This window comes from Python bivittatus, unplaced genomic scaffold (assembly GCF_059951505.1).
Source record: "Python bivittatus isolate LINGU-HERP-01145 unplaced genomic scaffold, Pbiv_v1 ctg000970_np1212, whole genome shotgun sequence".
In the NCBI taxonomy this organism is placed as follows: Eukaryota; Metazoa; Chordata; class Lepidosauria; order Squamata; family Pythonidae; genus Python; species Python bivittatus.
In genome coordinates, this window is record NW_028277121.1 from 4,534,832 (window position 1) to 4,551,756 (window position 16,925).

The 16,925-nt window shown below is 41.0% G+C and overlaps 1 protein-coding gene across 3 annotated transcripts in view; it reads left to right on the top strand.

The window, feature by feature from the left end:
• Positions 1-16,925, top strand: part of PPP2R2C (protein phosphatase 2 regulatory subunit Bgamma) — a 75,229-nt gene that overhangs the window by 19,966 nt on the left and 38,338 nt on the right. For 2 of the 3 annotated variants that reach the window (XM_088131190.1, XM_088131192.1), the window contains exon 2: positions 6,456-6,550. The exons of the other annotated variant lie outside the window; for it this stretch is intronic. In XM_088131190.1, the coding sequence (XP_087987316.1) occupies positions 6,484-6,550 (67 nt within the window). In that variant the 5' untranslated portion in view covers positions 6,456-6,483. The remainder of the gene's footprint in view (positions 1-6,455; positions 6,551-16,925) is intronic. 3 annotated transcript variants of the gene reach the window in all.

A 16,925-nucleotide genomic window follows, 5' to 3' on the forward strand; every position in this document is an offset into this window, starting at 1 on the left:
AAGCCATTCAGTCTTCTCTTTGTGAGTTTGTGACATATGGATGATGAGAGACTGACAACTTCACATGAAAACCAAAAATTGGTGTTTGTTAATTTTATTAAGTATTTATAACTGAAATCATTTGAGCTGTTTGAGGAGCTCAGTTGAAATAAGAGCTTTTTTGATGGTCTTGAGAGAGGGAATTCTTAACATTTCTTATTAAGTTTCATTTTTGTAACAGACTGAGACCTGAATTTTCTCTCGACTAGTGTCTCAGACAACTCTCCATTTTTCGTAAGCAAAGTACAACTTGGCATATGATGTAACTTACCTAGCGTCTCATTAATACCCTGCAAATGCAGAGCCACCTTTTCTGTGGTGAAAAAGCCATTCTCTGCCATAAGCTCTCTAGATATCTTAATAGTAATATGATCTTCACCTAAATTATTGCCTGATGCTTAGCGAAAGAGGAATTCATGTTCGGGGTTGAGAGCAGCTTCTATCATCCTCTCCCCCGCATCTAACATCATTAATGGCTCAGGCTGGTTACGTAAAGAAAATGACTCATCTTCACTTACAGTAATGCATTTCTTGAGTAAGTTTAAGTCCTCAATTTTCTGTTGCTTTTTGGGGCTTGTCACAGTAGAGTTTATTCTCCCCTTCCCTTTTTTTTTCTTCTTTCCTATTTGGGCTGCAAAGTCTAAAACGTACCCATAATCACAGGGCATTAGCAGTTCTATTTTGCTATAATCAGGGATGTTTACCAAGTAAGTAAAGATATACAAATAAGTGAGCCAGTAAATTAAAGACTTGGAGAAGATGAAGCATCAATGCCATGATAGGGAAAAAAGCAAAAACAAGATAAAATTAGTTCTCTCTTAAATTTTGTCATTGGGTTAAAACATGATACTCATTAATTAGGGTTATTACAGATGGATTTCTCTCTTCACTTGTTAGAATGCTACATCAAACTCTGCAACGATGTCCACTTTCTTTTTTTTTTCTATTTAACAATGTTGGAGCCACTGGCCAGGTTTATTAGACAATTAAGGATATTTTGAATATCAGAGTGGCTGGAGGGGAACATAAATCCAGAGGAGATGCCTAAGATGGAGTCTTGCCCAGTTATCTGAGAACGGTTTAAACCTGTTGGACCTGAGGAAGTAGACTGTGAGCTCAGCCACCTGCTCCCTAGATCCATGCCCCTCCTGGCTGGTTAAAGCGGCCTGGGCGGTGTTGTGTGTGTGGGCTCTAGCAGTGGTTAATTCTTCTTTGAGGGAGGGGGTTGTTCCTTTGCCTCTAAAAGAGGCTTTGGTGTGCCCCTTCCTCAAGCCATTGCTGGATCCCACCATACTGGACAATTTTCATCCAGTTATCTACCCTCCCTTTTTTGGGTAAGGTGGTTGAGAAGGTGGTTGCGCAACAGAGGGCCTTGGATGAAGCGGATTATCTGGATCCTTTTCAGTCAGGATTCAGACCCAGGTATGGGACAGAAACAGCATTGGTCACATTTTATCTGGCAAGGGTGGATTGGAGGTTGTGCATCCATCCTTGCCCTACTTGACCTCTTGGCAGCTTTCAATACCATCGACTGTGGTATTCTTCTGGATCAGCTCAGGAGACTCGGGGTGGGCAGCATGGTGCTGTGCTGGTTTGTCTCCTTTCTCCAGGGTGGATTCCAGCTGGTGATGATGGGGAGGAGAGGTCCCACCCTCAGCCCCTATGTGGGGTGCCGCAGGGTTCGGTGCTCTCCCCTCTCCTATTTAATATCTACATGAGACCGTTGGGTGAGCTCATCCGTCACCATGGAGTGAGGTATCATCAGTATGCTGATGATACCCAACTATACATCTCTGCCCTGGCAAAGTAAGTGATGCTGTGGACGCCTTATCCTGATGTCTGGAGACTGTGCGGGTCTGGATGAGGAACAACAGGCTTCAACTGAACCCTGGCAAGCCTGGGTGGCTTTGGGTTTGGGGTCCTGCTGGTTCTGGGACTGTACCATCTTTGGTGCTGGATGGGGTGGCACTGCCCTGGACAGACCCATTGTGCAATTTGGGGGCCCTCTTAGACTCATGACTCCTGCTCAAAGAGCAGGTGGCAGTCATGGCTAGGAGGGTCTTTGCACAGCTTCGGGTTGTGCGCCAGTTGCTTCCCTTCCTGGATCGGGAGGCTCTGCTCACAGTCACTCATGCCCTAGTCACCTCCCGATTGGACTACTGTAATGCACTGTACATGGGGCTGCTCCTGAAGAGTATCCAGAAGCTTCAACTGGTGCTGAATGTGGCGGCGCAGGCACTTATGTGTGCCCCTAGAAGAGCACATATTACACTGTTGCCTTTAAAACTCAGGCACCCCAAGCGGCATGGAGCTGAAGACCTATTCCCTGAATTTGGGAGAGAAAACCATTTTACCTTTCCAAAGGTGGCTCTTTAGCCTACCTGAAAATATGAACCACCCAGTAATTCAGGCAAAGCAAAAAGCATTTATTAAGGGGAGTCAAGTCTTTTTATAGGGTACAGAAACAAGGGATACATGGTGCATGTGATACGTTGGAAAGCAACTAATCAAACAATAAAAGACATTGATTACACATGAGAATTGAACAATAGAAACACTGATTCCAGATAACCTTCCACAAGCGGCAGATTTATGGGTTACGCCACTCTCTTTCCCAGTGGGGTTTGTATCTTTAAAACTTGCAAGTGTGTTCAAGGACTTTTCAGAATACTCTCTCTATTGTCTAGTTGCTGAAAAAGCTAATTTTTGCACATAAAAGAAAGAAGTGGTTTTGGCTTGAACTTCAAAAGGAGGCACGGATGCCAAGCTCAAATGCTAATATCACCTTTATTAAAAAGCTAATAATGAAGCCTAAAATTTCAGGTAACAACACCTCTGCTCTGCAAGCTGCACTGGTTGCCAGTTTGCTTCCAGGCCCAATTCAGGGTGCTGGTTTTGGCCTTTAGAGCCCTTCGTGGCATGGGACCGGGTTACCTGAGGGACTGGCTCTCCCCGATTACATCCGCCCGCCTCATCGGATCTCGTAGAGAGGGCATGCTGCGGATACCGTCGGCCAGGGACTTGCATTTGGAGGGTTCCAGGCAGTGGGCCTTCTCTGCCATGGCGCCCGCCCTGTGGAACCTTCTCCCCCCTAAAGCGAGGCTCCCCCCTTCCCTGCTGTCATTTAGGAATTCCCTCATGACCTGGTTGTGTCATCAGGCCTGGGGGTCTCTGGGAGCCGGATGGCTCCACTGTGATTGATATTCTGCTCTCTCTCTCTGGGGTTTGTATATTTTAAATTTTTAGAGTTTTTGATAATGTTTGCATTTGAGTAATCACTTTTTACCTTTTTATAATGATTGTTTTTATTCATTTGTTATTTTATTTAATTGTTGTATGCCGCCCAGAGTTGCTTTGCGTGAGATGGGCAGCTATTAAATATGACATATAAATAAACAAACAAACAAACAAATAAATGACTTTTATATACCAATGGTGTTTTGTACTTTATTGATAATTACTATTCTGTACCAAAATGTATGGACATTTTTTAATAGTTTGATAAGTTTTCAGATTATTCCATTAATTGGAATGTCTAGTGTACTTCATACTTGATTTAAGGTTTCAGTGGATATTCCTAAAAATGGGAGCCACACATTTTGCATAGATTGATTTAATTATGATGACATTGTTGGTAGAGGTTAACATTTCTAATTGTCTAACTCAGATTAATAGTGATGTAAATTGATGGTTTAAAATTTCCATGAGCCTATGGGGGAGAATAAATATCACAATATATTTTACAACAAGGCTAATATATATTCCTAAAGGAATTCCTATCTTGATACCTATATACTATTTTAAACTGATTAAGTATTGAGACAGTTTTTAATGGTCACACCTCCAGATTTTCTTAATCAAAATTACAACTTCTATATGAAGATGGGTGTTTTAATTTTCTCAATTTTCAGTTGTACCACTGGGCTTATATTTCTGGCCTATATTGCATTCTGGAATTCAAATTATTTATCTCAGAAAACATTATGGGCACAACTAGAAAAATATTATCTTGCTCCATAAATATCTTGGCAGGGTCTTACTTTGTGCATTAAAAGTTGCAAGACATACGCAGAATACAATTTTGGGGAAGGAGATTCAAGTTGAAAGGTTGACATTATGGGACATTCCACTCCTAAAGATTTCTCCTTTTTCTGGAGCTCCCAAGATCTGCACATGTATGAGTGCATTTGAAGAGGACTTCCCAGAGGGAGAATAGGAACGAACATGGAAGACTCAGTTGGGCAAGATTTTACCAGAGAACATCTTAGCACTCTGAGTTAATTGATCTAATCAGAATGAAATGGTCTGCAGGCAGGAAAGAATGACATTTAAGCAACCCACATGGCAAGGAAGAATAATAACACTAGGAGCTGCTTCTCAGAAGAGAAGAGTAGCCAGCTTGCAATTCCTGCTGGGGCCCTTTCACCCTGCTTTTTAGCCCCCAAAGGGTAATCTACAAATACCAGTGATGAAACAGCTGTTGTTGACCAGCTCAAGAAAAGCCGGAGCCACAATGCATAAATAAAAGAATTTGGGGTCAGGGCAGGTGGAAAGGAAGCTCAGGCGCCAGTCCTAAGCAATGAAAACCATCCAGAAACCATTCCCCTGGTCAGAGAAGAGATTGGAAGACCTCAAAGGAAGTAGTCAAGATGATAGATGGTCCCCTGTCTCCCTCCGTTGTTGGTCTGCATGAGAATGATTACTGCACCATCAGGCCGAAGGCTGAATGACAATAGCCTGGGGTCTTGTCAGGCATTCCAAGTTTGGGTTAAACCGTGACTTTGCTTAAAATATTTCTAAAATCGATTGGTTAAATATGATTCTAAATCAGACCATATCTGTATGTGTGAGTAGATTGGGGGAATATACACATTAAGTAGGAATAAGGTAGTCTTGGAGTAAGGCAGTCTGGGCATAACAATTTAGGGGGGTCTACTGGGATGACTTTAGCTCTTAAAATACCTGAGCAATGTATACTAAGCCTTCCCAGTGGTCTGTCCCAGCCAGTCTGTGGAACTGCAGGAAGCAATAGGGTATTGTAGTCATCTACAATCACCTATTTCCCAGGTCTCTTGAAATAAGAGGATTTCAATTTCTATGATATGGTTCATGACTCCAAGGAATAAAACTATTAACCCAGCTGGGTTTGCTCCTGAGTAAGCTACTTACTACAGGACTACTGACCTAGAATTCACCAAATTCAACATTTTTATTTCTGAATTATTAGTACCAATATCATAAAGTACCTACTCACTTTCTTATGGTAAGAAGCATGAAAATAGTTATAAAAACCACCATAAATACATTTGTTCCTATTTTTTAGGTAAAAACTCTGTGGCCATGGTAGAACCTGTCCTTTTCAAACCCTATTAGTCAGTAAGTTGGTGGGAACTATACTTTAGCAACAACTGGAAGCCCCTCACTGCTCCGCCCCAGATTTTCTGGCAGGAAAAGCATTAGCTTTAAGATCAAGACATTGTCTTATGGAGGAGCACGGTCAATTAAGCACTGGGACCATTATTCCAGTGTAATAGTAGAACAGGACTGTAGGGAAACTCATAAATATGCCTTGGGTATTGTACTTTTGTTTAACAAATTCTTGGCAGGGAAGCAGGAAGCTATACTGCAGATGTACAGACTGTTTCAGTTCAGTGATCCATGTCTATTTTGTATTCTGTGTTGAATGTTCTCTATGATGTGGTTTATTGTAGGAAACAAATAGCACAATGAAAGGTGCAACCTTCTTTAAAAGTATGTATGTTTTGTTGGGGATGGGGGACAAAAGAAAGAAATAGATAACATTTCAGATGTGGTTGTGCAGGAATTACAGACCCACCCTTGCCAGCAACTTGTGAACATACATATGAGGCTACATACCTGAGATATTGGAGTGGGGGGTGAGGACCTAGAGGACACAGAAAGGGATGAGAGTGAGCATGGGGAACCGGAAAGCCCTTTTTTCTCCTAGACTATGTCTCTGGAAAGCACATAGCTCCATCCCCAGCCTAGCCATGTATTCTGCCATATGAAGAAGGAGGGAGACGTGCCAGACTCTGGCCTTTTCCAGAGTTCTGCCTGTGCCTGATTGTCCGGTCTGGGTCTAGCTCAGGTAAAGACTGGGTCATTCAGCAGAGGAGAGTCCTTTAGAAACTTGATCACTGGCTATGAAACAGATAATGGGCAGAAAATGATCATTCGCTTGTTTCCCCTCTTTCTCCAAGACTGCACAGTTGATACAGGTATGTGGTCATCAGGTCCTAGTACATGGAACAATGCATTGCTCTTCTCCATCATTTCTAATAGAGAGAAGAGCAGAGTTTCCTAGGTTTGAGGGATGTTGTGCCATTTTCTGTGCCTGTACCATGAAAGGTCCTGATTTGGAGCCCTGGAAATTGAGGTCCTCTCTTTCTCCACAGGAGTGGCATAGCATGGGCGGCGGCAGCCATGCAAGCTTCCCTCCACTGCCATGCCATTGCGTCTCCACCCTCTGCTGAAGAGAGCACTTCTGGAGGTGAGTGGGGCGGAGCCCAGCCACGGGGTGGAGCGGCCCAGAGGAATGCCCAGGGGAGCCTGCTCTAGGAGCCCCCTGTTCTCCTGAGGAGGCCTGGCATGGGCTTGCCAGGGGTCATACAGTCATATCCTTACCTTGTTAAGCAACCAAGGTGGAGAAAGAATAAATTGGCTTTCGAGGTATGGCAGACACATTTCTACGACTGCACCTCACTTAGTTCTTTTCTAATGTCAGATAAATTCTGTAGATACGTGTTTCTGCACTTCTGGATTTCAAAATACAATATTTTTATTTTAAAATGATAGAACATTTAATTGTGCCAACCAACTTTGTTTTCTGAGGGAAAACTTTTAGGGCAATAATCAGAATGAATACAATAATGTGTAAAAGATCTCCTACCTCAAGTCAGCCATGTGACACGGTTGGTGGTCAAGTCTATCCTGGGGAGAGCCCTGCCCTGCCCTGCCCTGCCCTGCCCTGCCCTGCCCTGCCCTGCCCTGCCCTGCCCTGCCCTGCCCGGATTTATACCAGTCAAGCTGATCTAATCCTCATAATTAGAACTGCAAGTTCTTTGTGATGATGGTCTTGAGGTGGGGCTGACTCTCATCATGTTTCCCTGCCTTTTTTAGTGTCTAGATATAAAATTTGGGAAAACCTCAAATGAAATATGGAAATAAGTTGAGAAACTGCACATCTGATCCTGGGCTGTATTCCCATGCAAAAGTTTTCTGTGGTTTGGAAGGAAATATGCTTTAGTTTGAAACTAAAAATTTGAATCTCCTTTCAAGCAATCAAATATCAAAAATGGTTGTATTAGCTTAGAAAAATAGAAATTGCTTAGAAGTGTTAAGTTTCACTAATTCAAGGATCTTACAATATTCTTTCTTTAGTTCCATTGGACAAGTCAGGAGAGGGCGGTACCTCTGATTTTATTGTTAGTAGCTCAAGAGAAATGAAGATTATGAAAATAGCTTAATATCTATTATAATTATTAATTATAATTATTCTCATTGAAATCTGGTATTTTTTGTTTTGCCTTTTTTCATTAAAAATCAGAAAGCTGGAGAAATTTGTGTAATTCAAACATATTAACCATCTGGTCATAATTGGTTGTCTACTACTACTTTATTATTTAACAAGAGTAATAATATGATATATTATTATGTTGTACTTATATTGTGGCCCATACATGAAATTGTATATTTGACATATGGCCACATATTTTTCCTATTAATTTAACACATAACTTATATAACTTATATTATCTATTTTTTATAGCATGAGATTGACAGTGGGTTTACTCAATATTCTTTCAACATTTTTCTTTTGCCTATTTTTCCTGTCTAAGGTGCCATCTGATAATACCTGATGAATTAATTTGGTTGTCTGGGATTCTAGCCAGTCATTGCCAAGGGTGGGACTTTTTCCCAAGGGGGCATAGTTCTCCTTTGGCCAACATGTTTCCTAAGTGAGTTACTGTAGTGGCTCCTGGGAAACACTGGAGGTGGGGCAGGGAGAATTAACAAAACCCTGTGAGATTCAAAAAGGGACGAGACAAGGATGCCCACTTTCTCCACTCTTGTTCCTTTTAGTTCTTGAGGTACTGGATAGAGACATAAGACAGGTTGAAAGAATCAAGGAAATAAAAATTAAAAAAGAAACTTAGGGGCATTGGCTGATGACCTGGTGGTAGTTTTGGAGGATGCATTAGAGGGAGTAGAAACATGAATGGGAAAATTAAAGGACTTTAGTGTGTTAGCAGGTTTTAAGATTAATAATCAGAAGGCAAAGTTAACAAAAAATGAAATTAGAAGATCAGATAGAACTGATGGAGGAAACTGGTTTTAAGATTGAGAAAAAGTAAAATACTTGGACATTACTATGATAAATATGAATTGTATGTTATTTCAAAATAATTATGTTAAGACATGGAATGAAATTAAGAAAGACGTGTTGAGTTGGGAGAAATTAAAATTGTCACTGTTGGGGAGAATCTCTATGATAAAAATGAATGTTTTGCCTAGAATGATGTTTTTGTTTTGACAACTGATGTACCATTCAAGCAGTGGCAAAAAGATATATCTAAATTTGTATGGCAAGGGGAAAAAACATGAGTTAAATACAAACTCTTACAAGATGCAAAGGAAAGAGGAGGATTGGGTTTACTGGATTTGAATTGTATTTTGCAGCTTGTTGTTTGGTTTGGATGAAAGAGTGGGGGTTGCTGAGAAACAAAAAACTTCTAGAATTAGAAGAGCACAACCTGGGGTTTATATGGCCTGGATATTTATGGTATGATGAAGTTAAAGTTAATGTGGATTTTAAAAACCATTTTATTAGATGTGCCATATTGAGGATATGGAATAGATATAAACCCAGGCTGTGCCCGAAAACATCTCTATGGATCTTAGCACAAGAAACATTTTATAGAAGAGAAACAACAGGCAAAGACAAATGGTTGACGTAATGGGAATTATTGGAGAATCACCAAGGGGAATATAAAATTAAATCAAGAGAGCAACTAATGGCAGAAGGATATAGTTGTCAATGGTTTTCCCATTTACAGTTATGTTAAAGATTTAAGACCTTTTGTCAGTGTTGATTCTTCTCCAAGCAGCTAGACATTGAAGTTGAGGATGTTCAGGTTCTGTAGTCCCTATGCATTTTAATATCCCTGCTCATTTACTAAAATAAATAACCCTACACCATTGAGGGTTGATGGTTTACAAACTTCACATTTCTTGAAATTTGTTTTGCAAAGGCATCCATAGCATAAGCAAGCAGGCATCACCAAGGGAATAAGTGAACGAGGTGAGCCAATAGGAGTTTCTAAATATAGATCCCTAACCCTTTTTCTCTAAGTCAACAATGTGAACCTGATTGATTTGAGAGCTTGAGAAATGTCTTGGAGAAGATAAAACCCTGAAAAGCAGAGACGAGCAGACCAGACTCTGCAACTGTAATCTGCAACACAATAGCCATGTTTTTGTTTGTACTTATTTCTGTTAATTTCTGAAATGAAGAAGCTAGAATGAAATATCTCTGGTATTTTCATTTCACAATCAAAATTGCTTTAAATCTTATTTCTGTCTTTTGGGATATTGGTTACCCCACTCAATTCTATGTCATCTGCAAATGTGATAAACAGCCCCTCTGTCTTCTCATTCAAGTCATTGATTTTAAAATATTTAAAAGCATTGGGTGTGGGGGTTAATTTGTGGCACCATATTCAATACCTCACTCCAGTTTGATGCACTGTTCATTAATTATCACAATTTGCGTATGATTTTTGATTTGTATCAAAAGTTTGTAAATGGCTGTGCTATGCAATTCCCATGTACCTACTTGCTAATCAGAGGATATGTTGTCAAATTCTGTGCTAAAATCAAGATATATTACATCTGTAACTTTCCCATAATCTACTGTCCTTTAGTATCTCCAGACCTGAGAGATTATCATACATGTACACCAGTTATTCTGCCCTTTTATTCTGCTTTTCACAATTGTTGGGTGGAACACTTTGTTGTGGTAGTGGTGGTGGTTTTGTGAGACAGAAATATGAGTTGGTAGCTCGCCTTTTCTTTTCCTTTTTTTCTAAATAATGTTATTAAAAGTTTTAATTACAGTAGCAAAAGATAATACAGACTAAAAAAGGAAAAAATAGTAAGAGAGAATAAAAGGTGCAAGCAAACAGAGAAGAGAAAAAGAAAGAAAAAAGGGAAAAAAACTCTAGAAAGTGACTTCCCACTCCCATCACAAGTACAAACAATTTCACCATCTCTTCACCTCCTCTCAATTAGCAGTTATAAAGTAGTTCTGCCTTTTCTTCATTAGCGGCTGACATATTGTTTTAAACATATTTTAAAGAGCCCACTTTGTTGATCCCGAGCGTCTCTAGCTCAAGACCATGGCTTTACTAAGGCGTCCTGGAGACAGAGACGCTGCGTGCACCTGCACTTCGCCTGGTGACATTTCTTTCTTAACACCCTTGATGTCTTTTCTTCCTCTCTCTTCAGATCGCTTTTAATGTACTCTCATCAGCTTCCTCGGCTCTCTTCCATCCCCCCCCCCAACTCACTGGAGTTCTCTGCAATTTGCTTTTAGTAATTTCTTGTTTAGGGATTCCCACCTTCTTTTCCCATAAACTACTCATACCATGGAATCCCATTTAGCATTGTACTAAGTTTATTAAGATGCACTTTTGGTAACCTTGTTTTATTAAATACCCTTGTTCCTCCGTTTATTTTACAGCAATGCTATTATTTTTGTTGAGAAGATATTTGCAAAACTTTCACGTTCTGTATTTTACACCTGTATGAAACAGGAGTACTTTTCTCTTGGGCTCAGTTTGCTATCCTACCCTGCTTAATTATGCCATGCCTTTTGGCAGGATTTGTCCCCATATTATTACCAGTGTTCATGGTAACATTCATACGCATATGTATCACCTTATGCCATGTGTTTGGGGGATGGTATCAGTGGACCTGTCTGAAAGGTCAAGTCCATAAAAGCCCCTCAAAGTAGGCCATAAAGATGGCAGGTTTGCTCAGGAAGAGTTCAGCTTATGCAGCATGTAGAAAAATTCCAGAATAAAGAATTCTGCATAAAAACATCTTTATAAAATTAAGACTTGGGTTCTTGGTGTTGTCTGCGCTTGGTTGCTTTCCTGCAGACATTTCATCACCAGTGCACCAAAGATGCCTAGCCTGGAAATGAAACCTCTAATGAAACCAAGTGTCTATACAACTGGCTGGAAATTATACTGAGAAAATGCTCATCAATGATTTCTCATCCAGTAGGAGACAGGTATCTAATGACATGCCAAAAGGATCAGTTCTGAGTCCGCCAGTCTTCCATATTCCCATTAATATTAAGTGGGATGGGGGGGTGCTTTTCAAATGTGCAGATGATATAAAAATTTTAGTACATAAAAATAAAGTGATGATCTTAACAGAGTAGAGAAGTGGCCCGAAAGTAACCGATTGAAATCTAACGGAGAAAAACAAACTTCTCCATGTAGGAAAAAAGTCAAATGCACAAGTTTAGGATGGTAGTACTTGGTTTAATAATGGTACTTTTGAAAAAGATCTTGGAATACTAGTTGACTGCAATCAGAATATGAGTTAGCAGTGGGATGTGGCTGCTAGAATGACAAATGCAGTTTTAGGCTTCGTCAGTAGAAATATAACTTCCAAACTACAGGAAGTAATCATTCCACTTTATTTTGGTTTGCTGAGGTCCCATCTGGGGTACACTTTAAGTAGGATTCAGAAAATCAGCGAGTTCAGAGAAGGGTAGCGAGAATGATCAGGATGTGAAGAGAAATTGAAGGATGTGAAGAGAGATAGAAGGAGTTGTGTACCTCTAGCCTTGAGGGAAAAAAAGCGGAGCGTATGACACACAAACGGAGGTCAAGATCTTCTTTCTCCCGTTCCAAAGTGCAGAACACAAGATAATGTCACTTCCTAGTGAGATGGGCAGTGACCATATTTGAAATATAAAATAAACAAATGTAATGGGTTTAATTAGCAGGAAGGCAGATTCCAACTGAAGGTTAGGAAAAAAATTTCCAACAGTCAGAGCAAAATGGGCCCAAAATGACCCAAATAAGTGATGGACTCCCCTTCATTGGATCTATCTGGAATACTTTTATTTGGGCAAGGGGGGGGGACTGAATGGTCACAAGGGCACCTCCCAATTCTGTGATTATTGTAAATGTACAGTAATGGGCCCTCTTATTGAAATCAAAAGGCAAAGGGGCAGTGCCAGTCATACAAATGAGTTAAAAGCTAATACTGTGGTGGGAAGAGTTTGGATTACTGGCCAAGAGGAGAGTCAGAGAGTCCCCAGTCCTTGCGAACCAAATACATTTACACTGTGAGCTTACAGGGAATGCTTCCTCATGTATTATGTTTGCAGTGTAATTTGAATATCAGGGTTGAAACAGTAAAACAGAATGTGTCATCTCTTAGGTATGAATTAAATTAACCATTAATAAAGATATTAATGAAAAAATAATTTTAATATGTATTAGCCGTCATATATTTTACGGGCACATGTAACCTCAGCAGACAGTGGTACAGTTTCATTTGTGAAACATGGATCCTATTTGGGAAAAATTAATGGTTATTAGAATTGTAATATTATTTTGGCTTGTGTGAACACATTTTTATTTAAAAGAAACCAAAAGGAGGAAGGCACGGGCATAAATTATGGGAGTATTCTCTTTTTGATAGATATAGTCTTCAGTTAACAGTGGCAATCAGGATTGGAATTGCCATCGCTAAGCAACACAGTCGTAAAGCTTGACATCACATGACCGCGCCGGTTAGCAACAGCAATTCCAGCACTTCTGGTTGCCATCATTAAGTGAATCCCATGCTGTTGTTAAGCAAGGACATCACGTGGTTGCCATTTGTGACCTCCTGCCAGCTTCCCCGCTGACTTTGCTTGTAGGAAACTGGCAAAGACGATAGGTAGCAAATGGTGACTGCGGGGACGCTGCAGTGGCCGGAACTTTGAGGACCAGTAATAAGTACCACTCATTTAGCCCTGTCACAAGTTCAAACAGTCACTGAATGGTCGTTAAGTGAGGGTCACCTGTGTTTATAACCACTGCCAGTGTTTGCCCCCATTCAAGCTCTGCTGGGCTGTCACATTGTGTTTGTGATGGGATGTTCCTGGGAGGGATAAGTGAAAAACACCGAGAGTGTATGCAATAATATGGAGTTCCAGCATGGTCACCCAAGGTGTGAAGGTCATCCCAGCTGTCCAGCTAAAGCATGCAGGCATCTATATTGGGCAGTAGCAAGATGGTATAGGCAAACGATCCCAACAACAAAGACATCATTTCATACTGGGTGGGGGAAGGCAATGGTAAACTAGTTCTGTATTTTACCAAGAAAACCACATGGATAGCAAGGTAACTCATATAGTGCTGGATGATGGACCCCTCAGGATGGGGTTAACACACTGCTGAGGAGGAGTTGAAGATCTCTTGAAGTATCGAGGGTGTCAATGCTGCAGCTAGATTAAAACTTCCAAGATGTCTAGTTGCTGACATTACCATAAAGGAAAAGAAAATAAAACGTTGCAAAGACAGAATGACATTTGGAACTTGGAATGGAAGGAACGTGAACCTGAGAAAGCTCAGCACAATGAAAGATGAGGTGAATCAAACCCCGCCTCCTGTGCTCGCCAGCTGGGCTCTGCTCTAGGAAGGAGGCACTGGCAAACCACTTCCGAAACACCTTGCCTTGCAAAAGGACTCGTCCAAAAAAAGCAGTCGCTGCAGAGTCGGTAACGACTGAGTGCAGATTAAAGATCACACTGTTTACCATTTAGGACGTGAAAAAGAAAGGAACAGCATTGCTTTCATAGTCAGGAAAGACATAGCAAGGATAGTATTTGAGGACAATGCAGTCCATGAATGAATAATATCAGCTAGAGTACATGGACAGTATGATGATTCTCCATCTGGTTAACCACTGATGCAGAAAAAGAGGAGGTTCACGAGTTTTATGTTCAAGTTCAGTCTGAAGTTGACCAAGTATGTAAGATGTACTGCTTGTAGTTGGAGACTGGAATACCAAAGTTGGAAATAGTGAGGGACTGTATAGCCTAGAAATCTGAAATGAAGCAGGAGAATGACTTACCAATTTCTGCCACTCCAATTATTTCTTCATTACCTACCCTGTCTTTAAACAATAAAAACAATGCTTATATGCATGGACATCCCCAGATGGAATATGTAGAAATCAAATTAACTCTATTATTGGTACAAAAGTATGGAAAAACAGTTCTTACAGCAAAGATGTGGCCAGGGGCTGACTGTGAAACAGATCACAAGCTATCTACATCTATTACCTCCCCCTCTCCTGTCGCCTTTTTTTTTCCTTTTCCTTTTCCTTTTCCTTTCTCCTTTTTCCTTTCTTTCACCATATAGGACACTTTTTAAAGTGTTGTCTTTCCAGGAGAGTCTAGACAAGAAAATATACAAAGGAAGGAACTGTTTGGATTTGCACAATTTTCAAGAAACACATAGACATGGACAAGGAAACAAATTACCGCATTTATCGGCCTATAACACGCACAGGCGTATAACATGCACCTTAATTTTAAGAAGGAAGTTTGAGTAAAAAATCTTAAATTTAAAATAAATGACTTGGAAGCAAAATCAAGGGAGCTCAGACTTTTTTGTTTATTAATATTTATACCACTTGAAAGGTAAATACGTAACGTGAAAGGAAAAGCACCTCTTTGAACGAAGAAAACCGGCGCTCCCGCTCCCCATCTCACGCAAGTGAAAACCAGCCCTCCCCAGCGCTCGTGCGAGATGGGGAGCTCTGGTTTTTGCTTGCACGAGCGCTGGAGAGTGCCAGTTTTCACTCGCTCGCCTGCCTCTCACCTCCAGAGCTGCCTGGTTACAGCCCTGGCTCAAATGAAGTCTCTACTCTCCCAGCCCTGCCGCTTGAGTATCAGTGTATAACATGCAGCTAGGATTTCAGCCCCAAATTTTAAGGAAAAAAGTGTGTGTTATATGCCGATAAATACGGTAACTGTAAGGTATGTTTGTGTTCCAGTCTGAAGAGGACTCCAACTAACTCATTGCATTGCTGAAGGAGAAAGTGGAGCTTATCTGGCCACACTGAGACTTATAAGGGAAAATGAGTTTCTGGACAAGGCAGAAGGATGTCTCAAAAAACTACACAGGAAGGTAGATGTTACTACAAAGAAAATAGTATCTTCAGAGGAGGAAGGCTGGCAGCATATAACTTGGAGGACCAAAAGAACCAGAGATGGTCCTTGTCAATGGAGCTGCACAGTCAGTTTCAAACACTTCACCTGGAGGGAGATTCACAGGCTTCTAGAGAAGGGTTTTCCAGAACAGGAAGGAGATAAGGTCAGAGTGCCACAGACACAAGGAATCCAGTGACTTGCTACTCAAGATGAGAAAGTCTATGGTGGTGATGGGCGACTTGCTGCTCAGAGGAGCCAAGTTGGCACTCTGCAGACCTTCCATGATATCAAGGCAAGTGTGTTGTCTCCAAGTGCAAAGTGTGTTGTCTCCAAGATATGATGGAGAGGCCAACCCAACCAATCAAACCTACTGACCATTATCCCTTTCTTCTGTCTCACGTTTGGAACAAATGGCACTTCCAGAAAGAGCCTCATAGTCTCTCAGCTATAGGAATTCAGCAGCATGGCAAAAGAGTTCAGAGTGCAGCTGGTGTTTTTATCCATACTTCAAACTGATGGTCATGGCCGTATGAAAGAATGGAGGATTCTGGAAGTGAACCCCTGGCTCAAGGGATGATGTCATCAAGAAAACTTTGGATTCCTGGATCACGGTCTTCATTACCTACAGAAGGGCTGCACCTCACAAAGACTAGGAAGAATATATTTGGAAGACATCTTGCTAAGGTCATCTGGAGGGTTTTAAATTAAATTTGGAGGGGGAAGGAGACCATGACCTAGAACCACACCCAAACAGAAGACCAAAGGCAGTAAACCTTATGACAAGGAAGGAAGGGTAAGAAGGAAAGGGTACTCAGGAGTAAACCAGGAGATGCAGCTGGCAAACTTAAGGACTATACTAAAGGCTCATATGCCTGTACATTAATGCACCGACTATGGGGAACAAACAGGCAGAACATGGAGGGAAAACATGATATTGTGGGTGTTACTGAAACTTGATGGCACGGATCTCATGATTACTGAGACATAATATGTTCAGAAGAAGCAGCCCCAGCAAAAGGAGATGCAGAGTTGCATTATAAGTAAAAAAAATGACTGTATGGAAATTCACGACACCAAGGACACTCAAGGAGGCACAAATGACCAGGCTCAAATTATCCTACTTTGAACATACTCTGCGAAGACCCAGCTCCCTTGAGAAGTCCATAATGCTGGGAAAGGTGGAAGGGAAGAAGAAGACAACCAGCAACAAGGTGGAGGGCTACAGTTAACGGCGGTCATGAGTGTACCATTGGGAGACCTGAAAGACCAGGTTGGGGACAGATTGTCATAGAGAAAATCTGCCTGTGTGATCACTAAGAGTTGACACTGACTTGATGGCACATAATCACTGCCCGACCACCATAGTCTCCAGCATAAACAGCCCAGAGGTACACAAAACCACTCCAGAACTTACATCAGATAATAGGATTGGCCGTCCTGCAGATAGTAAGCAGCATATTTGCGAATTAGCTAACATACCCACCAAATGTATACTTGAATGATTCTTAAATATGCTGTTTGACTAACCACATATTTCTGAACAAGCTGCTTTAGATATGGTGCCGTGACCTGTTTTTAAAAAGCTCTCATAACAGACTTGTACTGTAAATGTTGTTTTAGTCTTAGCTGGTCTCCT